This window comes from Typopeltis vanoorti, chromosome 25 (assembly GCF_054136105.1).
Source record: "Typopeltis vanoorti isolate ZY-2024b chromosome 25, IOZ_Tvanoo_1.0, whole genome shotgun sequence".
NCBI classification, from domain to species: domain Eukaryota; kingdom Metazoa; phylum Arthropoda; class Arachnida; order Uropygi; family Thelyphonidae; genus Typopeltis; species Typopeltis vanoorti.
The window spans coordinates 43,330,718-43,355,595 of NC_143573.1; the positions used below are offsets into that span (position 1 = coordinate 43,330,718).

Genomic DNA, 24,878 nt, shown 5'->3' on the forward strand with positions numbered 1-24,878 from the left:
TAATATACCTGGATGATATACTCTTGCAAAGTGCTCGCTCAGTAATTCAACTATATCAACTGATTCGGTTACCTCCCTACCATCGGCATTCTTTAAAATCATTCTGCCATATACATTTTTTCTTTTACTTGCCACATATCGAAAAAACTGTTTGGAATTCTCTTTAGCCTGCATGGCTAATGTTCTTTCATAATCCACTTTTGCTTTTCTTACCACCTCGTTACCCTTCTGGCCTGTGCTTTATACCGTTCATGTGCCTGCCGGTCACCTTTCACCTTAAATTCCCTCCATAGTTGTTTCTTTTTTTGCAGCTCAAGCTTAATGGGTGTGATTCATCCATTTAACCCTACTTGATTTATTATTCAAACTCTAGGTATACAATCAGCCATTGCCTCATGCAAACACTTCTTAACCACCCCCCATGCAGTTTTACATGCCATGGCACTGAACCAATCAAACTCCTAAGCTTGTCATACTTACCAACCCAATAATCCCACATGTACCCTATTTTAATTGTAATAGGGTACCTTTAGCCACCTCCCAAGTCAAGACCCTGTGATCACTCTCACCATTTGGTGGCAAAGTGGTCATATTCATTACAGCCAAATTCTCAGTGCAATTACTAGGTCAAGCACTCTCTGACCCCTAGTATTTTCCATTACATGCTGTCGCAGATAGTTATCCCTTAATGACCACATAAAATCCAATTCCTTCCTCCCATATGTCCTCTCCTCCTCCAATCAATGTTACCATAGTTGAACTCTCCCATAATAATTACCCTCCTTCCACTCACTTCTTCTATTTGCTTATGCATACTATCTCCACCATCTATTCCATCACCTGGTCTATAGCAGCACCCAACTATATATTGTTCTGCTAGTCTCAATCTCACAGAGCACATTTGAAAAGAGCACATTTGAGTCCAAATGGCCTCAAATGTGCTCTTTTCTCTATCCTGCAGTTCCACTTCTGTTCTCCTTGGCTGTAGCTTATCAGCTATCATCAATAACACTCCTCCCTCCATCCATTTCATTCTCCCTGTCACTCCTGAACACACCATACCCTTCACATTCAGTCCCACTAGCTGTGTCATCTTCTGTCAGCCATGTTTCACTAATGCCAATAACCTGTGGCCTGGAAGTGCCAACCAAGGCCAAAAATTCTTCCTTCTTGTTCATAATACTTCTGGTATTAGTATACATGAATTTCAGAAGCCCATTTGTCCCATCCCTATTTTGATGCCTTATACTAATTTTCCCATTCTGATTTGTTGTCCTTCATACTCACTCGGGCATATTACACACATTCATACACTCAACTGTCTCCCTAAAGTCTGCATATCTACTCCCCCCCCCCCCTAATAACTCCAGTTTCCCTGATTTTGCACATCCACTTCATTCAACCACACCTTTTCAAGTCTCTGTACACCAAATCCATTCAAATGTAAACCATCCATCTTATATAAATCCTTTCGTCCATCGAACTCACTCCACAAATTCCACACCACTCATCATGCATAATCTGTGCATAAAGTCATTAGCAATTTTGGCCCTCCTTCTATACTCTTCACTGTCATACTGCAGCAACAGACTCGCCATCCTAACTCTCTCACTCTTCTCTTTTGTTACCTCAAGCAATTCCTTCAAATCCTCTCTCATAGCCATTTTGTCTCCTATCAAATCATTTGTTCCTGCTACCACTATCAATTCTTTCACCCTCTGCTTTTGCATTCTAATTGACTCGCTTACATCCTTAATGCTCGCACCAGGTTGGTATGATTTTGTTAAACTCTCATCTATCACACCTCTTACTAATGAATCTCCATACAACACTTGTTCTTTCATTTTGTTTACACTCACTATCATACTCTTTATTTTTCTTATCATACTTTTGCCATTTATTATTTGGTACACTCGGTAAACATGTTTTGCCAATGCTCCAGCTGCCGATTTGCCCTGTGTATCGCTCCGCATAACCGTGCGATCTCACTCATTGCATCTGTCTCATCATTTTTATTATCCATTAATTCATTCATTCATTCTGTATGTTTATCCTCATTCTCACTTTCAACGCTCTCTCACAGCTATCTGGTACTACCTTGCAAATATCACTATTCATACCTCGCATATCACTATTTTCTACATTATCACTTTCAACAACGATATCACTCTCACGACCTGAAACACTCTTGAAATTCTCGCATTCCTTACACATGGAAGAAATAAGACGATTCACAATTGTTAATTCATACAACAAACAATTGAAGATAACCATAGTCTCAAAAATGCCAAACTGCAATAAACAGATTGTCGCAGTCAAACTAAAAGATGGGACCATAACCAAAGATAGATATGCTATAGCAAAAAGAAATAAAGAATTTTACTCTATATCAGGATGATGAATCAAATAAAGAAAAAGAAAAACTACAAAATAACTGAAGTGTCACAGATTCTACTGGAAGATATTATAGGAACATCCAAAATTTGCTAAACGAATTCCAAATTGCTAGTGAAACAACTGGTCTAAAACCTAAAAAAGACCCAAGTTATGTCTAAACAGAAAAATCAAAATCAATAATGATGAAATTGAACAAGTAGATCATTACATATACTGAGGACAGAAGATATGAATGGGACAAAATATCATGGATGAAATTAAAAGATGTACAATGCTTGGGTGGAAAGAATTTGGAAAATCAGTCAATATTTAAAAGCCAATAACCATTATCCGTGAAAAAAAAAAAGTCTTTAATCAATGTATTCTTCCTACACTGACATGGCTGTGAAACATGGACAAAATGGAAGTTTTTCCACTTGGTTATACTATAAATTAAAGATACCAAGAAATTATATACTTGGTTTAATCCTTTATTATTATTATTACCCAATACCCCATGGAGTCAAAGACTCAACTAGGAGGTCCTTTTATCAAACATGTAGCTCATCGTACCATGCTTTAAACATACTCAAATTCTCTGCAGACACCACACTCTCAGGCAAGGCATTCCAATTATTCACAACTGTGCATGAAAAAACCTGCTTCTCACTCCCCTACTCACATCCACTTTATACAGCTTAGAGGGATGACCTCTGGTTCCACCTGATCTCCCACTATTTTCTGTAGAACCTCTCCAGCATTCATCCTATAACAACCTCTTAATAACTTGTAGGTCTCTATCATATCTCCCTCCCTGACTCTGCATCTTCTCAATCTTTCCTCATACTTGACATTCCAGAGATCAGAAACTACCTTAGTCAGTTGCCTTTGGACCCTTTCCAACATCTCTTCATCCTTTTGAAAATCAGGTGACCAAATCTGGGTACAATAGTCCATGTGGCCTAATCAAAGCCTTATACAATGGAACAAGAATCTCCCTACTTCTATAAGTCAGTGTCCTCCGCATCATTCCCAGAAGCTTTTGTGGTGTCTTCACAATTGTGGCTATGTGTCCCCTAAATTTCAAATCCTTATCCACTATCACCCCCCAGATCTCTTATTTCCTCCACCAATCCGACAATATATTTGCACCAAGCATAAATTCTGCATCCTATTTTTGTTTTCCAAATTTTGAAACCTTACATTTTGCAACATTGAACTGGCATCCCCCATTCCCATGCCCAATCACTCAATTTATTCAAGTCTTCTTGTAAGGTTACAACATCCTCTCTACTCTTCATGGTTCGTCCCAAATTTGCATCATCTGCAAACAACTGAATATCTCCATCCAAATCTTCACCAATATCATTAATATACAAGTTAAACAGCAATAGCCCTAAAACAGATCCCTAAGGCACACCACTAGTAACTTTCCTTTTTTTGGATATCACTCCCCAATACACATTGTTGATACCTATCAGATAGCCAGTCTCCAATCCAATATACCAATCTAATATCCAAATCCATCCACTCCAGTTTGACTATCAATTTATCATGCGGTAATCTATCAAAAGCCTTTGCAAAATCTAAATATACTGTTGTGTATCCTTCTCCTCTGTCCATGGAAGCAGTCACCTTATTGTAATCAGTAAGTAGATTACTAAAACATGACCGTCCTTTAGCAAAATCCATGCTGTCCATCAAAGATAATACCATTGTTGTCAACCCAATTCTGGATCCTAGTTCTCACAAGATTCTCCAACAACTTAACTACAACACCTGATACACAGATAGGCTTATAGTTTGATGCTTGAGTTCTATCACCTCCTTTATGAAGTGGCACAAACTTGCCCTCCTTCCAATCCTTAGGAACTTGACCAAATGCAGGACTCGTATTAAAAAAATATGTCAAGGCCGGTGTCAACTCCCTGGCACATTCCTTCAGAATACGCAGTGATATATTATCAAGTCCCACAGCCTTATTTACATCTAGTTTACTAAACTCTCCAAACATCTCTTGCTCACTTACAGTTAGTCTCTCTTCCCCCATCATCAACTGTTCTCAATCTCTCCACATTCACAAGATTGAAAGATCTTTATGAACTGCTCATTAAGTATCTCCACCACACACACACCTTCTGCAACAGCTGTCTTTATACCATTTTCTCCAATCAACGTCATCCTTCCATAATCATTCTTTCTTTTGCTTGCTATATATCGAAAGATCTCCTTAAGATTCTTTTGGGCTTCATTAGTTAAATGCTGTCATTCTTACTAGTGGTGTACCTCTCTTAAGCTACCCTCAACAACCAAGTCACCCCCCCCCCCTTGCCTGACCTTTGTAGTCCTTGTGGAATTGGTTATTTCCACTTCTCTTATGATGCCTCCATAATGCCCTTATTCTCTGTATCGCATGCTTAATCTCTTTATTCATCTATTTCATACCTACCTTATTTAACCATCTGACCCTTGGAATACATTTAGACATTGCATCTACTAGATTGTTTTTGAAAATCCCCCAAGCTGCATTGATCTCTTTTCCAGCTAACTCCTCATTCCATACTACACCTGCAAGCTGACTCCTGAGCTCGTCATAATCATCCCCCTTGTAGTTCCACATATACCCAAGTGTAGGCAAACATATATCCAAGTGTAAGCAAACAAAGTTTGTGCCTAAAGTAGTATTTTCAAAACTGTGGCAACTAGTATACATACATATATATATATATATATATATATATTTTTTTTTTTTTAAATAGAGATTTAATGACTGTAAACCGAGATAAAATATTAAGTTTTAATGAGAATGATACAACTAGTTTCAGCTTTTTAAAAATCCCCCAAAATACAACTGATGTGTTTTTTGAATTGCTAAAAGTTTCAGTCCTTGGGGAAATCTGAAAAAGACTAGTCCAAAGAACAAATGCAGATAAAATTAAAGAGGAGAAGGAGCACAAGAAGTTGATTTGGCAGGTTTGAGACCAGCTTGTGGATGGATATTTCATTAACACTAGGTAAAAATGCTAATGAACTTCTCAATTTTATTATTTATTGTAATGAAAGGATCTGAAAATGATCTCTTAAACAATATCTGTGTTAAAAGTAAATAACAGAGAGAGAGAGCATGCACCAACACAGAAAAGACTGTGTTGTTGTAGTTTACCTCTAGTGTGAAGCTGTTGACAATTCCCAACCGCCACATGACCACACGTCCTGTTCCTTCTCTACATTTCTGAATTTTATACTTACAGCTATCCCGACAAAACTATACAAAAAAAATAAATAAATAAAATATATAAGTAAAAATTTTAATGTACAATCTCATCTCAATTATGATACAAACCTTAAATATATTTATACAAAAAAAAATTAGCATTTTATTTTTATTATATGCTCACTTTAGTAGTATTCTACTTTTCACCCTTCAGGTGGGTATATTTTGTAGATTATTATGATACTGATTTTGTCCACAGAATTATATAATACAGCTTTATCATCATTAATTCCTGATATGTATCCTAAAAGAGTATATAAGAATACTATAATGGTACTACTAATTAAATTTACACTATTATGTATTTTTTATCAATTAATTTCTTAGTCTCCAATATTGTTAGAACTCATATGTTGGTCTTCTAATGCACTACTTATCTACATCAATACATTGTGGTTATCCAATGGGATTTGTTTTTCCTGTTATGTAGGCATCAAATACCTGTTCAACCAACCTTTCTTTTCACATTCTTGAATGCGAAAAGAAAGAAACTTCATGCTCCCTTTTAATGGCTTCAACTTTGAATGTTATGCAATCTGTTAATCCTGCTAATTTTTCTTAGAAGTGCTGTTTTTGTTTCTGTTTTCTAGCTTTTGATTAATTGCTTTTATTTCCAACCCACCTCTCTCAGATCTACAAGTTAAAAATTATATTGTGCATTTTATAAACTACATGTTTACTGTTTTAATCAGTTCCTTTCTCAATCTATATAAATCAACTGATTCCACATGATCAACTTTGCTTCTGTTATCTAATGCCAATAAAAAACAGAAAACTATGCCTAAACGGCTAAAATATTTTACTGCTTCTATAGGTTCTCCACTGAGAATGCTCTTGATGTTTTCCATTTGTCTGCCTCTTTTCATAGTTTCTTTCCCTCCCCTTTTTATTAATGATTTTCATATCAAATTTTGTTACAATTATTGGGCATAGTGACAGAGATGAGAATAAAAAGAAACAAAAGATGTGAGACAAGATACAGAAGCACACGATAAAGTAAGAGCAGAAGAAAAAAAAATTATGGTGACTCTATGATAAGAGGAATATTTAATGAGAGCATGAATAAATCTTTTTTTTGGGTGTGAAAATTATTAGTGAAGCTGTCAAGATTCAAAGAGTTAATGTGAAAGAATTGATTTGATAGGCACTAATGACTTGAAAGATGAAAAGTATGGTGTGAATGAAGATATGGTAGTGTTATTAGAAGAAGTGAAAAAGAAGAGGAAGAAGAGAGAGGGAGAGAGAGAGAATAAAGACTGAGTCTGCTGTCACAGTGATAAAGATGATATGAGGAGGAAAGCAATGATCACAAATAAATCAATGCACATGGTGTGCAGAAGGAATAGGGTCCAGTTTGTATACCTATAGACTGAATTTGACATATGGAATGATTTATATAATATTGAGGAAGAATGCAATTAAGGGGATTTGAAGTTAGACATCTCAAGAAAGCATTGCTCACTGAGAGTGTGGATTTGACAAGTCAGGGAAACTAGAACTATTAAGAGAAATGCAAGTGCAGGCTCCCATGAGCTGAACAAGTATGAGAATGACCCCAAAACAAAATTTAGTCTCTAAAGAGACAAGGCATAGGTAAAATCAAATTATGAGAAGAAATTAACTGAGCAGGCCAAAGGAAATCCCAGAGTTATTTGCTATGTGGCAAGTAAAAGAATGGTTATGAAGGATAACTAAGGACTGCTGATAGCAGTGGAGTGACAGAAGAGAACAAAACAGGTGAGTAGAGTGACCACTTTATAAGGATCTATATCGAAAGTTTATTTTTCACTTGGTTAGACTATAATAAATTTAGTTTAATTCTTTATCCAAGTGTGAGCAAACAAAGTTTGCACCTGAAAATATCTTCAGGACTCGGGTAAGGTAGTACAACACAGGGCAACTCGTAGCAAATGTGGACCAAGCTAACATCACTCCTATCTCAGTATTTCCCATAATGCAAAACACATCTCCTTGCAGATATGTATAATGTTATGCATTAAGGGAAGGGCCACTACCCAGACTAGTTTTGCATTATGGGAGATACTGAGATATGAGTGATGTTAGCTTGGTCCACCTTTGCAACAAGTTGCCCGGTGTTGTAGTACCTCACCCCAGTCCTGAAGATATTTTCAGGGGTAAACTTTGTTTGCTCACACTTGGATAAAGGATTAAACTAAATTTATTAAGGATCTATAATCCAAGTAAAGATACTGCTGTGACAGGAGTTGATGTAGGAATAGAAGTTGATGATTTGCAAATACTCAAGATTTTGCAGTCTCAATACACATATGGACATGGAATTAGCATGATCTCTGTTGAAAGTTTTTTCACTTGGTTATACTATAAATTAAAGATGCCAATAAATTATATTCTTGGTTTAATCCTTTATCCAAGTGTAAGCAAACAATGTTTGTATGTGAAGTATCTTCACAACTGGGCTACTTGTATATAGAGGCTAATGACCTCACATTACTTTCCTTAGTATCCGATAATGCAATGCACACACACCCTTTCAGATGTGTATGATGCAATGCATTATGAAAAGGGCCACTATTTAGACCAGTTTCGATGAGGTCTCATCAGTGGAGCCAGACCCAGAAGACTTCCAACAATGCATTGCACTATATGCGTCTGAAAAGGTGTGCACACTTTGCAATATGGGATACTAAGGCAACTGATGTGAAGTCATTAGCCCAGTTGTGAAGATATTTCATCTGCAAACACTGTTTGCTTACACTTGGGTAAAGGATTAAACCAAGAATATAATTTTTTGCCATCTTTACTTTATAGCATAAACAAGGAAAAAACTTTCAACATTTATCTCTAATCCAGAGTATTTTAGTAATAAGGTGTGATATCTTTTGACTACTTGTATATGGAAATATGACTTTTGCATTACTTCAACTTTGGTATTGCTTCTCGGCTTGCCTCCCATTGATGAGACATCTCTTCTTGGTCTGGCTCCCACTGATGACATTTATTAATGCTTGTCATGAGGTTTGTTTATTTCCTTGGGAGTAGAGAGAGAGACTACTCAGTGGTGGGTTTTTGCCTGTCACACTGAGTGGAGCCACCACTGAGTTTAGTAGTGATCATTTAGGGTCACTCAGTGAGATTTAGTGATATTCTAGATGACTGAGTTTTTGGAGAAGTATCCCTGCACTTAAACATACCTCAATAAAGCATTGACCCTTCCCAAAAAGCAGAGCATTATACAGGACCTTAAGAATATGTGCATTGCATTATGGAATACTAAGGCAATTGATGTGAAGTCATTAGCCTCTACATACGTGTATGCCCAGTTGTGAAGATACTTCACATGCAAACAATGTTTGCTTACACTTAGATAAAGGATTAAACCAAGAATATAATTTCTTGGCATCTTTAATTCATGGTCTCTAATTAGGCTGTTTAATTTAAGCCACACCTCTGGTCAAGTCCCAAAAAGAGCAGAAGGAAGACAAAACAGTACTGCTGCATAGAGGAGGTTCCAAGACTCAGACAGCAAGTTATAGACCAATCAGCTTACTGGAAGTAGTAGTAAAGGTATAAGAAAATATGTCAATGATAGAACTCAGGAATGGGTGGAAAAGAATATGATACTGTACTGGGGGAAGGGTAGACTAATGATTGAGTTGGATAAAGAGAATGACTACATGATGATACTGCTGAACTGCAAAAAAAAGTGGACAGGATACCACATGGAACTCTGTTATGCAAACTGGAGCAGAGGTGGATATGAAGCCGGTTATATGAATACAAGTATAGCTGATGGACAGATACCAAACTGTAGTAAATAGAAGTGCAGAATCCAAGAAAAGTAGGTGTGTGCGCTGCAAGGATCTGTGCTTAGACACTGCTGTTTAATTTGTAAATAAATGACAGGAAATGATTTGAAGGGAAATATTGTTTACTGATGATGGAAAATTGGATAATGTATTTAATCAATGTGATGTAGAGATCATGCAAGATTTTTTTTTTTAACATTATATACCAAACATGAAAGGTCACAAAACCTAGAAGCAGATTACTGCCATGTGTATGCAAGTGGATAAGAAGAGAGGAGGAATGTATTCACATTTTGTTTGTACAACTGAAGGTTGTATTCTTTGAGGAAGGCAGAGTGGAGGAGGCTGTTCCAAAGAACAGATATAGATGGAATGAAAGAGGAGACAGTGAAGTTGGTTCAGTAAGTTTTAAGATTATTATTATTAAATTGGCCTCCAGAGAGTCATGGAGGGAAGCCACATACTACATGCACCAGTTGTCATACTTGTTCTTGAATTCATTCATGCTACTTGCACACACAACATCCACTGGCAATCCATTCCAATCATGCACCACTATGAGACAAAAATCTAGTCTTCACCACTTTCTTGACAGCATTCATTCTTAACTTCCAAGGATGCTCTCATATCCTTTCCCCACCTCCCATAAAATGAAAAAAATCCATTCTGTATAATCCTTTCAGAAGTTTGCTAGTCTCACTCATATCACCCCCCCCTTTCTCCTGTTTACAACCTACAATTTCTCAATCTGTCTTCATAATCAGTATTCCACAATCTGATATCATTTTTGACATTCTCCTTTCTGTATTTCCCCCCACTATATCAGAAAACCACGGAAACAGGAGACCAGACCTGCACGCAATAGTCCAAGTGAGGTCTTATCAAGGTCTTGTAAAGAGGCAAAATGACTTCCTTATCTTTACACGTCAAGATAAATTTCAATGTTGGAATTATTCTGAGTTCTATTTACATTCCTTGCTATATGACTCTTGAACTTCAACTTCCAGTCTACTAAAACTCCAAGATCCATAAGCCCGATCAGTTTCTTCTAGCATAATCCCACAAATTAGTGTACTGGAAGTGGCAATAAATGTGTATGAAAATATGGTCAAAGAAAGAACTAGAATGAGTGGAAAATAATATGATACTGTTGAAAGGGTAGACTGATGAATGAGTGTAAATGATGGATGATAAATGATGTTGGTTAGCAGTTGCTCTTATGATTTTCGAGGGGAGTGGAGGAATATGGTTTGCGTAATAGCAGCCAATTCCACAGAGCACTCTCTGTTGAGGCACAAAATAGAAACTGAACATCTATGAGAGAGGGATTGAAGTGGGTATGTAAGCAAGGGATCATTAATTAGCCAGATAGAATAGAGTAATCTTAAAGAGTATTTTGGTACACCACCTCAAATATGAGTGCAATATTCCATGGCTAGGTGGATTTGGGATTATATGGATTTAGAATTAGCAGCAGTGAAGTAGTCAGCATTAGTGTTCTGTCTCTTGACAGGTCCAATGGTATATCTCAGCAGATTCTCTTCCTCCAATTTCCTCTGTCTCTTGCTTCCTCCTTCATTTCTTGACATTCTCTTGTACCCATTATATCATTAAGTATCATTAGTCGTCTCCTTCCTCTTGGTCACTTTCCTTCAATTTTGCCTTCCATCATTCTTTTTGGTATGCTGTCTGCTCTTAATACATGTCCCATATAATTATGCTTTCTTTTTCTTATGGTCTTTAGTAAATTCCTTTCTTCTTCAACTCTCTGTAATACTTCTTCATTGGTAATTTTTTCAGTCCAATTTACTTTCTCAATTCTTCTCCATAACCACAATTCAAAATGCCTCCAACATTTTAGCTTCTTTCTTCCCAATTGTCCATGTTTCTGACACCATTTATGCGGTTATACTCCAAATATAACACTAAATAAGCCTATTGTTTAAATTTTTATTTATTTTATTAATAAACCAATCTTTCTTGCTATAAAATGCATATTTTCCTTTGTTAATTATTTCTTTCATTTCCATGTCACATTTTCTATTTTCTTGTATTATATTACCAAGGTATTTGTATTGTCTCACTTGCTCTACACTTCTCTATTCATCACCACCTTGACACTTCCTGGAGACTCTCATCACTTTTGTGTTAATTTTCATAACATATTTCTTGCATATACTTTAAAATTTTTGCATTAGGTGCTGTAGTTCATCTTCAGTATTAGCTAATATTGCTTGATCATCTGAAAATCTAATATTTTGTTCTTCCTCCAACAGCGATTCCTCTTTTCTCTTCATCAAATGCTTCTTTTAACATTTCTTCTGCAAATATATTGAAGAGCAGTGACAGGTGGCATCCCTGTCTTACACCTCTGCCAATCACACATTTTAACAGAGCACTCAGTCTCTCCAATCTAAACCTATTTTGCATAACACTTCCATCAAGTTTTCCCATTTCACCATATCAAATGCTTTTTCAAGGTCGACAAAACATATATAAACTTCTTTATTTACTTCTATATTCCTTTTGCATATGATCCTCATTACTCCAATTGAATCTCTAGTTCCTCAGTTTTCTAAATCCAAACTGATCATCCCCAAGAAAATACTCCACTATATTATACAATCATCAATTTAATATTCTTAGCAGTACTTTAGAGGAATGTGAAAGTATGCTTAAGGTTCTGTAGTCACTGCACTTAGTAGGATTGTTTTTCTTTTCAATTGGTATAAGAATACATCCTCAAAGGTTCACTCTAGTGAGCACGGGAATGTCATGCCTTACTTCATGTAATATATATCTGTTATGTTATCTGTAGACTGGTCCCTATCTTCTTTCATTATACTTTCTCTCTTCTTGTTCCTTTCCCCCAGTGCTATTAGAGTAATTTGAGAGCTAGGGATGAATCTTTTCTATTTAATTTATTTTCTACCTTTAGTAGTGAGAGAGTAGTTTATTCTAAGCAATGGGATTCTGATGCTCTCCCAGGTTTGAGACCATACCATAATGATTTCCTGAGGAAGGCAACAGAAAAACACCTCAGTATGATTTCGAAGAAATATGGTGAACTAAGCAAATTTAGTCTTCCACAAATGGTAAAAATGGGGTTTATCAGCAAACAATGGATGTCATGTCCAGCAGGAGAAGAAATGGGGCTTCTCAGGTTGTTAACCTACGAAACCTCCATATGGGCAATGAGGATGGGATCCCTAGTATTGAGGAAAATAGGAATAAAATAAGACATCCAGGAGAGAATAAGACAGAAACTATATAATTGGCAACTTGGAACATAAGAACAATGTTGAGAGCTGGTAAATTAGAGAACTTGAAGAAAGAAATGGAGAGGAATAAATTGGATGTGATTTGGTCTAAGTGAAGTTAGATGGGAAGATATAAAAGATTTTGAAAGGGATGGTTGTAGAATTATATATTCCTGTAGAACATGGGAGAAAAATGGAGCATGAATTTGTGTTGAATGAAAAGGTTAAAAATTCAGTAGAAAAAACAATATATAAAAGTGACAGGGTGATTATGATTAAACTGAAAGCAAAGCCTGTGGACATAATGATTATACAGATATATATGCCCACAAGTAAGTGACTATGATGAAAATGAAGTAGAAGAGATATATATAATCAAATAGAATAGATAATGGAAGAAGACAGAACTAAAAAGTGTACCATCTGGATGGGAGACTGGAATGAAGTGAAAAGGTAAAGAAGGGAATAATAGGAAGTATGGCCTTGGAAAAAGGAATGGCAGAGAGGCAAAAGACTTATTCAGTTCTGTAAAAGACACAAACTAATTATTGGTAATACTTGGTTAAAACATCCAAAGAGAAGAAGATATACAAGGAAAATGCCAGGAGATATCTCAAGATACCAGACTGATTATATATCAATACAAAACAGGTATAGAAACAGTGTAAAAAGGATATCAGCATATCTAGGAGCTGATATTGACTCAGACCATAATTTACTTGTTATGGAATTAAGAATACAATTTTAGAAAATAAACAAAAAGGTAAAAGCAAGAAAAGGTGGAACCAAGAAAATCTCAAAGGAGATGAGGGTAAGAAATTCAGAGAAGAACTGGATAATAAAATAAGAAACAAAGAAGATATATCTGAAGAGACTATTGATGTTAATGCAAAATGGAATCAACTGAAAAACTTGATATATGAAACAGCTGCTGAAGAGATAGGTTTTGTGAAAGGGATTTAAGAAGCCATGGATCATAAATGAAATTATAAGAAAAATGGAGGAAAGAAGATGGAAAAATGTAAACACTGAAGGAGGGAAGAGGAAAATACAAAGTATTAAATAATGAACTGAGAAGAGAAACTGATAAAGCAAGAGAGGAAGGGTTAAAAGCAGAATGTAAAGTAATTGAAGAAACTGATAAAAGGGGACAATATGATAAAATGTTTGAAAAAGCAAAAGAACTTACAAATATTAAAAAAAGCATAAGAAATCTGCCATTAGAAGATAAGCAAGGAAAATTAATTTATGATATCGAAATACAAGGCATAAGATGGAAGGAATACATCGAAGAACTTTATGTGCAAAAAATGAAAGACCAACGAAAATTGAATTAGAAGAGCAAAATGAAATCTCAACAGAAGAAAGAGGTCCTGTGAAGTAGTGTCTTATGTGAAAAAGTATATCAAGTATTTTGGCAGCTGCAGAAGCTATAGTTGAAATGTGTTTGTGCCAGGAAAGATTGAAGGTGTAGGTCAGTCAAAAGGAAATCTGATCATGTTTGGATATTAGAGTGTTGCTGAAGGTAAAGGGAAGAGATGTGAACTCTTTCTTAATAGAGATCTGACAAGACTGAGTTTTGGTGGCATTGAAGTCTACAAGGTTGTACTTGCCCCATTGGGATATAGCTGGGAAATTGGGTTTCAGGCCAATGGTCATGGTGAATCCTGAGGATTCTAATACTTGAGCACTTCATAGATTATTATTATTACCCCAAGACCTCATGGAGTCAAAGACTCATCTGGGAGGTCCTTTTATCACACACATCTCGTCAAACCATGTCTTAAACACACTCAAACTCCTTGCAGACACCACACTCTCAGGTAAGGCATTCCAATCATTCACAACTCTGCACAAAAAAAACCTGCCTCTCACTCCCCTACTCACACCCTCTTCATACAGTTTCCAGGGATGACCTCTGGTTCTCCCCTGATCTCCCGCTATTCTCTGTAGTACTTCTCCACCATAGATCCTATAACAACCCCTTACCAATTTGTAGGTCTCTATCATATCTCCTCTCTTCCTCCTGTCCACCAGACTCTGCAATTACATCTTCTCAATCTTTCCTCATACTCAACATTCCAGAGATCAGAAACTACCTTAGTCAGTCGCCTTTGGACCCTTTCCAACATCTCTTCATCCTTCTGAAAACCCGGTGACCAAATCTGGGCACAATATTCCATGTGTGGCCTAATCAAAGCATTATACAATGGAACAAGAATCTCCCTACTTCTACATGTCAGTGTCCTTCACATCATTCCCAGAAGCCTTTGTGTTGTCTTCACAATTTTGGCGATGTGTCCCCTAAATTTTAGATCCTTATCCACTATCACCCCCAGATCTCTTATTTCCTCTACCTCCAACAATATATTCTCACCAAGCATAAATTCTGCATCCCATCTTTGTTTTCTAAGATGATTTCCATCATAGACGGAAAAGTGAAGAGGTCAAAGCAGTTTTCGGAATTGGGAGAGTGGTATATACAAGTGAATGGTACAAGGAAACCATAAATAAGAGGAGGTCAGAAGTGAGAGAGTCTAAATTAGGCATTATCTGGCAGACAATGTCAGATCTTGCAAAGGCATAGGTGGCATCCCTTTGTAAGATATCACCCTTGTAGCAAAAGGAATCATAAAGTGTGTAATTTGGACACTGAAGGTGGTTATGGTTGATATAGCTGCAAATTGTGTTTCTTTCAAGAGGAGGAGGAGGTCTGGCCTACATGGCTGCAAGTGATGGTGCATGTCATTTACTCTTGGATATGATGCACACAGACCTATCAGTTGCCTTGCCATAACATGGTTTTGAAAGTGCCTCCCTCCCTCATACCATTACAAGGATTCTCCTTGGACAACACAGCATGACCTGGCAGAGGAATTATGCACTGACCAGGAAGCCTCCTGAATCATTATAATTTTTTATTTATGTACCTTGAAAATGGTGGAGGTTTGCATCTCTAAGGATGATTCATGTCCCTGACAGGTATCATTCACACTGCATGGAGCATGTTGGACCCTCTCCAACATATCTTTATCCTTTTGAAAAGCAGGTGATCAAATCTGTGCACAGTATTCCATATGTGGCCTAATCAGAACCTTATACAATGGAAATAGAATTTCCTTATTTATACAAGTCAGTGTAGAAATAAGGAAAAAAATCTCTGCATCATTGCCAGAATTTGTTGTATTGTCCTCACAAATTTGGCAATATATCTTCTAAATTTCAGATCCTTATCCACCATCACCCCAAGATCTCTCAATTCCTCCACCTCCAACAATATACCACCACCAAAAGTAAATTCTACATCCCATCTTTGTTTTCCAAATTTTAAAACCTTATATTTGGCAACACTGAATTGGCATCCCCATTCCTGTATCCATTCAGGTCTTCTTGTAAGGCCACAACATCTGCTTTTCTCCTCAAAGTTCATCCCAACTTCGTATTATCTGCAAACACCTGTATATCCCCATTCAAATATTCATCAATATAATTAACACAGAGGTTAAAAAGTGATGACCGTAAAACAGATCCCCCAATGCACACCACTAGTGACTTTTCTCTTCTGGAATATTGTCCCCCCACCAATACACAACTTGTTGATACCTATAAGACAGTCAATCTCCAATCCAATGCACTAGTCTAATATCCAACCCCATCTGCTCTAATTTGACTATCTTATCATGCAGTAATCTATCAAAAGCCTCTGCAAAGTCTAAGTATTCCACTGTGTACCCATCTCTTGCATCCAATGCTGCTGTGACCTTATTATAATAAGTAGATTACTAAAACATGACCTCCCTTTAGCAAATATGTGTTGTCCATGAAAGATAATACATTGTTGTCAACTCAATTCCGGATCCTGATTCTCACTAGTCTTTCCAACATGTGGTTAAAGTGTTGGAAAGACTGGTCAGAATGTGACAACACCTGACACACAGATTGGCATATAAGTTGATGCTTGAATTCTGTCATCTCCTTTATGAAGCGGTACAATATCCTTTATAAGCGGTATTTGTTTTTGCACAATTTATTGAGAACCAAGGCTTGGATGGTGGTTGGGGATTTGGGATGAATGCATTCATTCCTGTTAGGATGATTTCTGTTATTCAGTCTGAGCAGGTGTTTGGATCAGGAAAAAACTGTAGCAGTAGTCACACCATGGAAAAGGAGTGGTACAAATCACATTTGGCACCCTTGCAATACCAAAGTTCTTGGTATTGCAAGGGTGTTTCATGGCAAAGGAAACTTATATGAGGCTGTAGTGTGAGTTACCAAGAAAAGCACACTGATCTGACATCTGCAGTATATTTAGTAACTTGTTAAGAAGAGATCAAGTGTTTTAACAGATTGGAAATTGTTAAGCATTCTGATAGGGAGATTGACTATATGTGCGAGGTCATTGCTAAAAGCAAATACTTCAGCATCCTTGCCTGTTTGATGGTGAAACTAGAGAAGAGAAGTCAATTTTAGTTGTCCCAAGAAGGATGACCTCACTGTTGGGGCATTTTGACTGCAGAAAATCAGGCTTTGGAGTGAGTTTAAGAAGTTAGAATTGTGATCAGTATTTGGGGAGGAATAAAGACAGCAAATGAAAGCAACAAATTGGTTTGGTATAGAGATTTTCAGCCAAAGGACATCAAATTTGGGGGGGGAAGGTATTTGAGGTTTTGCAATTTCTGGGATATCAGTTCTGATGATGCACAAGTACTACTCTTGTGGCAGCAGAAGGAACTGTGTAATGTATAGTATGGACAGCAGAGGTTAGCACTGGTTGTTGAGGATACCAGTTGGGATTCTATAAGGAATAGTAATTCTAGTTGGATGATTATAGGTGGTGTGTACATCGTTTATATTTATGTTTATGATAAGAATGTTGGTGAAGTGGATACTGAAAGTATCCACTTCACCAACAACAAATATATATATTTGTATTTTTTTTTTTTGGTAAAATTTAAGAACTGATCATTACTACTCATATTATGTTGCCTCCATAATGCCTTCTTCCTCTATATTGCATGCTTAGGTGTGTGAAATGCATTCATCCATTTCACACCTACCTTATTTATTCTTCTGAGCTTAAGACATTTAGACATTGCTATATATATATATATTTGTATTTTTATTTATTTTTTACATAGTCCAGAAATCTTGCTTTAGAAACCAAATAGGGAACTTTTCCAGGCCACTTCAGGCCTCCAATAAATGGGATGTAGTCTCACACAAGGCAATGAAATTCATCTGTAAAGACAATCACAAACATCCATGCCCACAGCAGGATTCAAACCCACTGTATAAATTACACACTTTTGGTAGTGCTTTTCTTTTATATGCACAAGTGCAAGTTGAATGACATGCGACTCTGCTGTATAATTACTGCAATTAAATGGGATCGGGTGGGATATAGTAATGTCAAGAAACAGCAGCACAACGAAGTCTCAGATCTTGAACCATCAGAATAGATTGGAAGGAAATCAGAGTGTGTTGCACTGTGTGCTATAAATAATCGTTAAATAACTGCATGCAGATGGTTGGTGGAGTATGGGACTTCCTGAATGGGCACAGTAACAAGTTGCAGGATGAAGTTAACCTGCCATAGAGGAATGCTGTTATGATTGGTGCAGGTAATGGAGTCAGCATTCATATTAATAGCTCCCATAATCTCCTTAACACAATGCCAAAAGGAATGGGACAATCTGACAAGTGTGATATTCAGCTTCCAATGCAGAGAAAAGACAGTGGAGTGGACTTTATTTTTAGGACATAGTTAAGAGACAATTGTTTCTGTATAAGTGATTGAGCAGGTTCATTACTTTAACATGAAGACTTGAAATAGACAATGTGCAAAAAACCACTCATAGTATTTGTATATCCTGATGATGGGTGTACAAACAGAGTCTGACGATCAGAACATGCTCTCTCTTGCAAAACTGTAAACATAATCAAGCTTTGAATGTACAAGTGCACAATAAAGGCAGAGTAAGGAACATCAATGAGCACCACATTGTGTAGAGCAAAGGAGATTCAATGCTTTTTTTTTTGGATTTGTCCCTAAGTTAAATGTGTATAAAAATTTAAACTTTTTGTCAAAGAGGAGTCCTAGCACACCAGAGGCCTAGTCCTAACTTGGCCTCTGGTGTGCTACTTTTCAGCAGAAGTGTACACAAACAGTTTTCTTTGCTGAAAACCTAAATCCATTACTAAGCACCCATGAAGAGACACACTGGTTGCTTGCTGAAGTTTTTCAATTACTCATATTGCAGGAGTAACAGTAAATTGTGAAGTTATCGATACAGTCACAGCATTGTTTATTGTGGGAGGAAGCTGTTAAGTGATAAACTAATTTTAATAGCAAAGAGTGTCAAACCTATAACAGAGCCTTGAGGAACACCCATTTCTTGATGATATGCTCAAGACAATGCTTCTCACTCAGACTTGGAAGACTCAGCTGGGTAGAAAGTTTTTAATAAAAACAGAAAGATATCTCCTCAGACCAAGATTAAAGAGGTCTTTTAATATGCCACATTTCCAGGCTCTTTTATAAGCTTTTTCCATGTCAAAGAAAACTGACACCCAATGTTCTCATTTCAGGAAAGTGTCTCTTATATACGTTTCTAAATGAAGAAAATGGTCCAATGTTGATTGATGTCTATGAAAGCCAAATCATGTACTGGAAAGGTTGTTGCTTTCCAGAGAAGCCTTGAATTTATCATTTTTTTCAAGCTCTTACAAAGACAGCTGGTGCATCGAAGTGCAGTAAAAGAGCTGTTTTTAATTCCTCCTTAATGAATGGCTAACTGTATGGCTCTAATAGGTCTGCTCTCCACCCATTGGTAGAAAAGCATAACCACTGTTCTCTTGTTGCTCATTCACTAATTCAGAAGGATATGAAGCTGTTGCTCAGATTCTGGCAAAATGTTCTCCCAGTGTCTGCAATAGCTTTGAGATCAGCAACAATTCATCCGTTATGTTCAAAGGTAGAGAAAGTGCGTGTTTTGTATCTACCTTTCTTTTGCTGTCTGACATACTTCACTGATATGTGTCTGACTGACTGCTTCAGCATTATATTTTGTGAGATTAAAAAAGTATCTCAGTCACCTGGTCCATTTTCCATAAGGGTTTCCTTGTAGGAGAACATTTCCTGTGAAGATATATTGCAAGTAACAGGAAAATTATAGCTTCTATAAATATTCTCTTGGAAATCTCACATGAACAAGGAGAAAATGGCAGGGTTGCAGATTATGAGATCTATTGCAGAATATGAGTGAGTAGGCATAGAGTAGAAAGTACTGAGTCTGTTATTAAGAAGAGAGAGGTCATGATTGATTACCATTTGTTTAATGATACAGCCTCATCCATTCATGCTGGCACTACCCCAAAGAGTGCTATGACCATTAAAAGTCACTCATGAGAAGCATGGGCTGAGGCAGTTGCAATATAAGGTTATCAAGGTCAATCTCATTTACAACTCAGAATCTGGTAGTAATCAAAAAACATATTGTAATGAGAAATCCCACTGACAGGTGAATGGCTACTACTTCCCATGAAAAATTAAGCTGGACATGACGAAAATGAGTATGGTTACTCATTAGAATAATGACTGATACAAGCAGGACCATCTCCAGTTCTGTCCTTATGAATAACAGCAAAATGATTTAAGCTAGGTCCTGATGGGGTTTTAAATCTTTTTCAAGCATTTTGAAACAGAAGGATTTGTGTTTTTGCAGCAGGATCTTGATATGAATATTCTGGTGAAATATCCATACCGGGTCCACTCTGAAAGTTTTTTTTATTGTTTTGGCTTTGTAGGCTTGTCCAATTTTCAAGTGGTTGAGAGTTTACCTTTGTCAGATTTATATTTATCAACTGATTTTGGAAAGTATGGATAGTCAGTGTCCATATTTTCCCCTCCAAAAAAATGTTCAATTCATCATCTAATATATCAGGATCATTTGGTAAGTTTAGTTTACTTTCAGTGGATACAGAAGTATTTCTTATTTCTGTGGGAGTATCTCGTGGTTTATCTTTCAGTGATATTTTCAATTTTTTTTTTTTTTGAAAGGTGGTTTCTTATCGAATGCTACCATGCATGTTTGGGGTTTGTTTTGGGAGGGAGACCAGTGGCTGTATAACTGTTGTATAATGAATGCAAGATGCTGTTGATATTTTCTTAACTGCTACTTTCTCCGCATAAGGACGTGTAAGGATGGCAACTTCCTTTTGATTCCTGATATGATATATTTTGTTTTAATCTTTTAAATTCCTTTTTCATTCTTCTACCTGTGACTTGTACAGGAGTACGTTGGAGGATCTCTGTCTGACAGTTAACATGTTTAGCTTAGTTTGCAGCAAGATTTATTATTATGCTCTTTACCACTTGTGTCATAACAGGCAGTTTGGGCATGACTGCACTTTTAACATTTAAAGCATCGTGGGAATTAAGGAAGTACAGCCTAAAAGGAAAGTCAAGGCTTTCCTTTTAGGCTGTACCTGAAAGGAAAGGGTAACTTTTAGGCTATACCTAAAAGTTACCCTGCTTTTACAGATGTTGAAGGCTTAGATGTATAAAAAGTAAGGATGATGTTCCTGGTCAGAACCAGGTATGACCAAGTTCTAATGGTCACCTCTACATTCTGATATGTAGAGGTGACCATCTCTACATATCCGAATGCATCTTATACTTGTCACTCCTTGATCTTTAAGCTCTGAACATATATCCTTATATGAAACATCAAGGAGATCCCATTCTGATACCACTCCTCTTGAAGAGTTTAGTGTTTTGTCACTGTAATTGGTATTCTACCCATTGATGTTGCCTTTAGTAATTTTTTTGAGTATAGCTGACTAGATGCTTCCAAAATAGGATAGTACCAGAACATAGTCTGATATGTTCTAGTACTATCCATTTTGGAGGGGATCCTGCTATTCCTTCTTAACTCCTTTTAAGTGAAGAAGGATTATATTTTCCCTATTAGCTTTTCACCTGTTGTATGGATGATCAGAGACACCGGTGCATTTATACTGGTATCACGAGTCTTTTGTTTCTTACATCTGTTATCAAATCATGTATTGACAGTAACAGTGCTTGGTTGGGACCTTTAAAGGCCTCTGAAATATTTGAGGATGAAGAATTCATGCTCCAAAAGTTTTTTTTTGTTCTGCACAGAGCTCTCCATCCATCACACGGACTTCCACTATCTGGCAAGCAATAAATATGATTGAAAGTGGAATGCCAAGGTTACAACAGCAAGCCCTAGGCCTTTTCATCAAGCCATAAGGTATGACACTTACTGCAACACCAGTGACTCTTATAGGCAAGCCCACTAGGAGACTGATCCTGGCTGGACCATCCAGGACTGGCCATCTTGCCAAAGCAGAGGTTATAGTAGTGCAAGACCACCAGGATTTAATTTCCAGATGTCATGGGTCATACCACATGGTACACATGATGGCACGGTGTTGGATCCCAATGATAGTGGTGTGGAAGACAGGATGCTAAAATGACTCTGGAGAAGCAGAATAAAAAATATGGGAAGAAAAGTGAAGAGAAAGAGGAAGAATGAAAAGGACCAGTACGACTATTGTGAGGATCCCTCCACCATGAATAAGTACCCCACAGGTACTTATTCATATACTTATTCACAATAGACCAGAGATCTGGGAGACTATAATTGGGAGACCTTCAGCAAGTTTCCATCATGGCACTCATAGTGGGAGCCAGTCAAGACTGTAGGATCCTGTCATTAACACTCGATATGTGTTTGCTTTCTTGCTAGTGTGCCCTACATGCACTGGCAACACTGGCTCTTCTGTGAGCCCATGAAGATTCCTTGGTAACTAAGGCAAAATACTGAAGTAATAATTTATTAACTAAACGAGTTTAGTTCATACTTATATTATCTAGATCAGTATTTATTTCACTATACATCAGCATGAACGACAATCAATGTCTAAGCATCTATAGCAAATTGTCAGGTTTTGTTTTATGAAGATTGTTTTCGATTTGCAGTAAAACTGAATTAAATATTATTATTATTCAGGCCTCCATGGAGTCAAAAGACTCATCATGGGAGGTCCTTCCTAAGAAACACAAAGTCTATCAAGATTCATCGAGGGGAGGTCACCCCTAAGAAACACAAAGTCTATCATACCACTCCTTGACCGTTCTCACTCTCACTACTCCATCAGGCAATGCATTCCATGGTTCAACTACCCTCCATGCAAAGAAACCACTCCTCACCCTCTTGCTCACAGTTTCCTTTCATAACTTCCAGGGATGCATTGCCTTTTCATTGCTAGCTTGGAGAAAGAGAGCAGCAGCATACAATAGGAGGTGAAAGGCTCCTGAACACATACCACATAGACAGAATCCTGTCTCCTGTCTGCAAGTAGTAATCATACTTCCTCTTTGCATATTACCATATTCCTTCCAGGCACAATCTGGCTAAAAGAGTAAATGATCACAGGATTACTTGCTAAATGGCCAGGAAGCGTTCTCATTCATTACAAAGATTATTTAATAGTATAATTTTCACCTGTGTGTCACAGGCATCTTCAGTACATTAAACTCAAATTAAACAATAACTGACAGTTCCCAAAAGCACCACCTAAGTAGCTGGTGTAAGATAACTAAAAAGGTCAATAAAAAAAAAAAAAGAATAATAATAATAAAATAAAATAAAAATTAAAATTAAAAAAAAAAAATCAATACAATAAAAAGTTAGGAAAGATTAGCTGATTTGTAAAGTACTATCTCCCATAAAGGGGATAGACGTAAGCCATCGGATCTGTTTAAGTTAGGAGAATGAAGTAGAGTTTCACATGTTTCTTTATAAAAGTGTTCCATGAGAAACTGACTTTTGTGAAGAACTCTTGTCTTTCTCCAATGAATTCTGTGTCCAATGAAGATGGCATGTTCTGCAAGTCCTGACTTTTCAGGTTTAAAGTATTCAATATAAGATTGGTGTTCTTCTAGCCGAATAGAGGCAGATCTTCCCGTTTGTCCGAAATAAGATAATCCACAAGAGCACAGAATCTGGTAGACACCTGGATGATTAAGATGTGGATGGTTGTCCTTAGGAGAAGTGAGAAAGGTGGAGATTTTTCTAAACAGTCTAAAGGCAACAAAAATATTCAGTGGTTTTAAAACTTTTGCTATACGTTCACTGATGCCGTGTACATAAGGGATAGCAATGCGCATTATTTCTTCTGTGTTTGAAGAGGAAGACATGTTAAAACTACTCAACTACTCTTTTTGGAATTGTCAGTTATTGTTTAATTTGAGCTTAATGTACTGAAGATGCCTGTGACACACAGGCGAAAATTATACTATTAGATATTCTTTGTATGCGAGTTTTTTCTGTTATTAATTTTGTATCGATATGTCCACTCACGGTATACCTCTTTTAAAACTTAAAGATTGATTCCATACAGTCTCTAGTTGTATTTGAAATGTTTCTTGAAGAGTTTCATCTGCATGAAGATGAAAAGGGGGAGAAACAAACACTTGCTCTAAAGACCCAAACATGGTAGCAACCATTTCAGTCCTTCTATAAGTAAAATTGAGTCAATGGTAACATCCTTTGGAGTCCAAAGGAGGTACAGTAAGCTGATATTAAAATTGTTATGATGATGTCATATTTATAAATAAATCCAGTGCAGGTATGCAAGATTTCCTGACTAAACTAATAGCTTTTGTAATAAATTTGGTATAAAAATCAGAATAAAAAGACAAAGAAAATGAAATAGGAAGAAACACCAAAAACATTAACTGTATCCTGAATTGAGAACCTGTAGAACAATTAAAATATTTCTGCAATTTAGGGACAAGTTTTAGTGAAGATTGAAAATTAATTATGGAATAAGAGAGAAATTAAATATACCAAGAAATTATATCATCATCATCATGCATATCAAGGATTTAGGCCTAGCATGGCCTGTTCCGGCCTTAGAAGTCATCGTCGAATCGTTTAAGAGGATTTCCTGGTTTTCTTTTTCCAAATGGCTTGTACTTTAAGGCTTGTTTTGGTAATCTTTCTGTTTTCATTCTTTGAACGTGTTCCATCCATTTATGTTTATATTTTTTAATTTTTTCTATTACTGGTTCTTGGTTTAATTCTTTCATAATTTCTTCGTTTCTTTTGTGATCAAATAGGGTATACTTTGCAGTTTTTCTCATAAACT

At 36.7% G+C, this 24,878-nt stretch overlaps 1 protein-coding gene across 1 annotated transcript in view; it reads right to left on the reverse strand.

The window, feature by feature from the left end:
* Positions 1-24,878, reverse strand: part of LOC150092693 (cytosolic carboxypeptidase 2-like) — a 354,069-nt gene that overhangs the window by 88,155 nt on the left and 241,036 nt on the right. Inside the window, exon 13 of the mRNA XM_090414258.1 lies at positions 5,540-5,641. Coding sequence (XP_090270384.1) covers positions 5,540-5,641 — 102 coding nt within the window. The remainder of the gene's footprint in view (positions 1-5,539; positions 5,642-24,878) is intronic.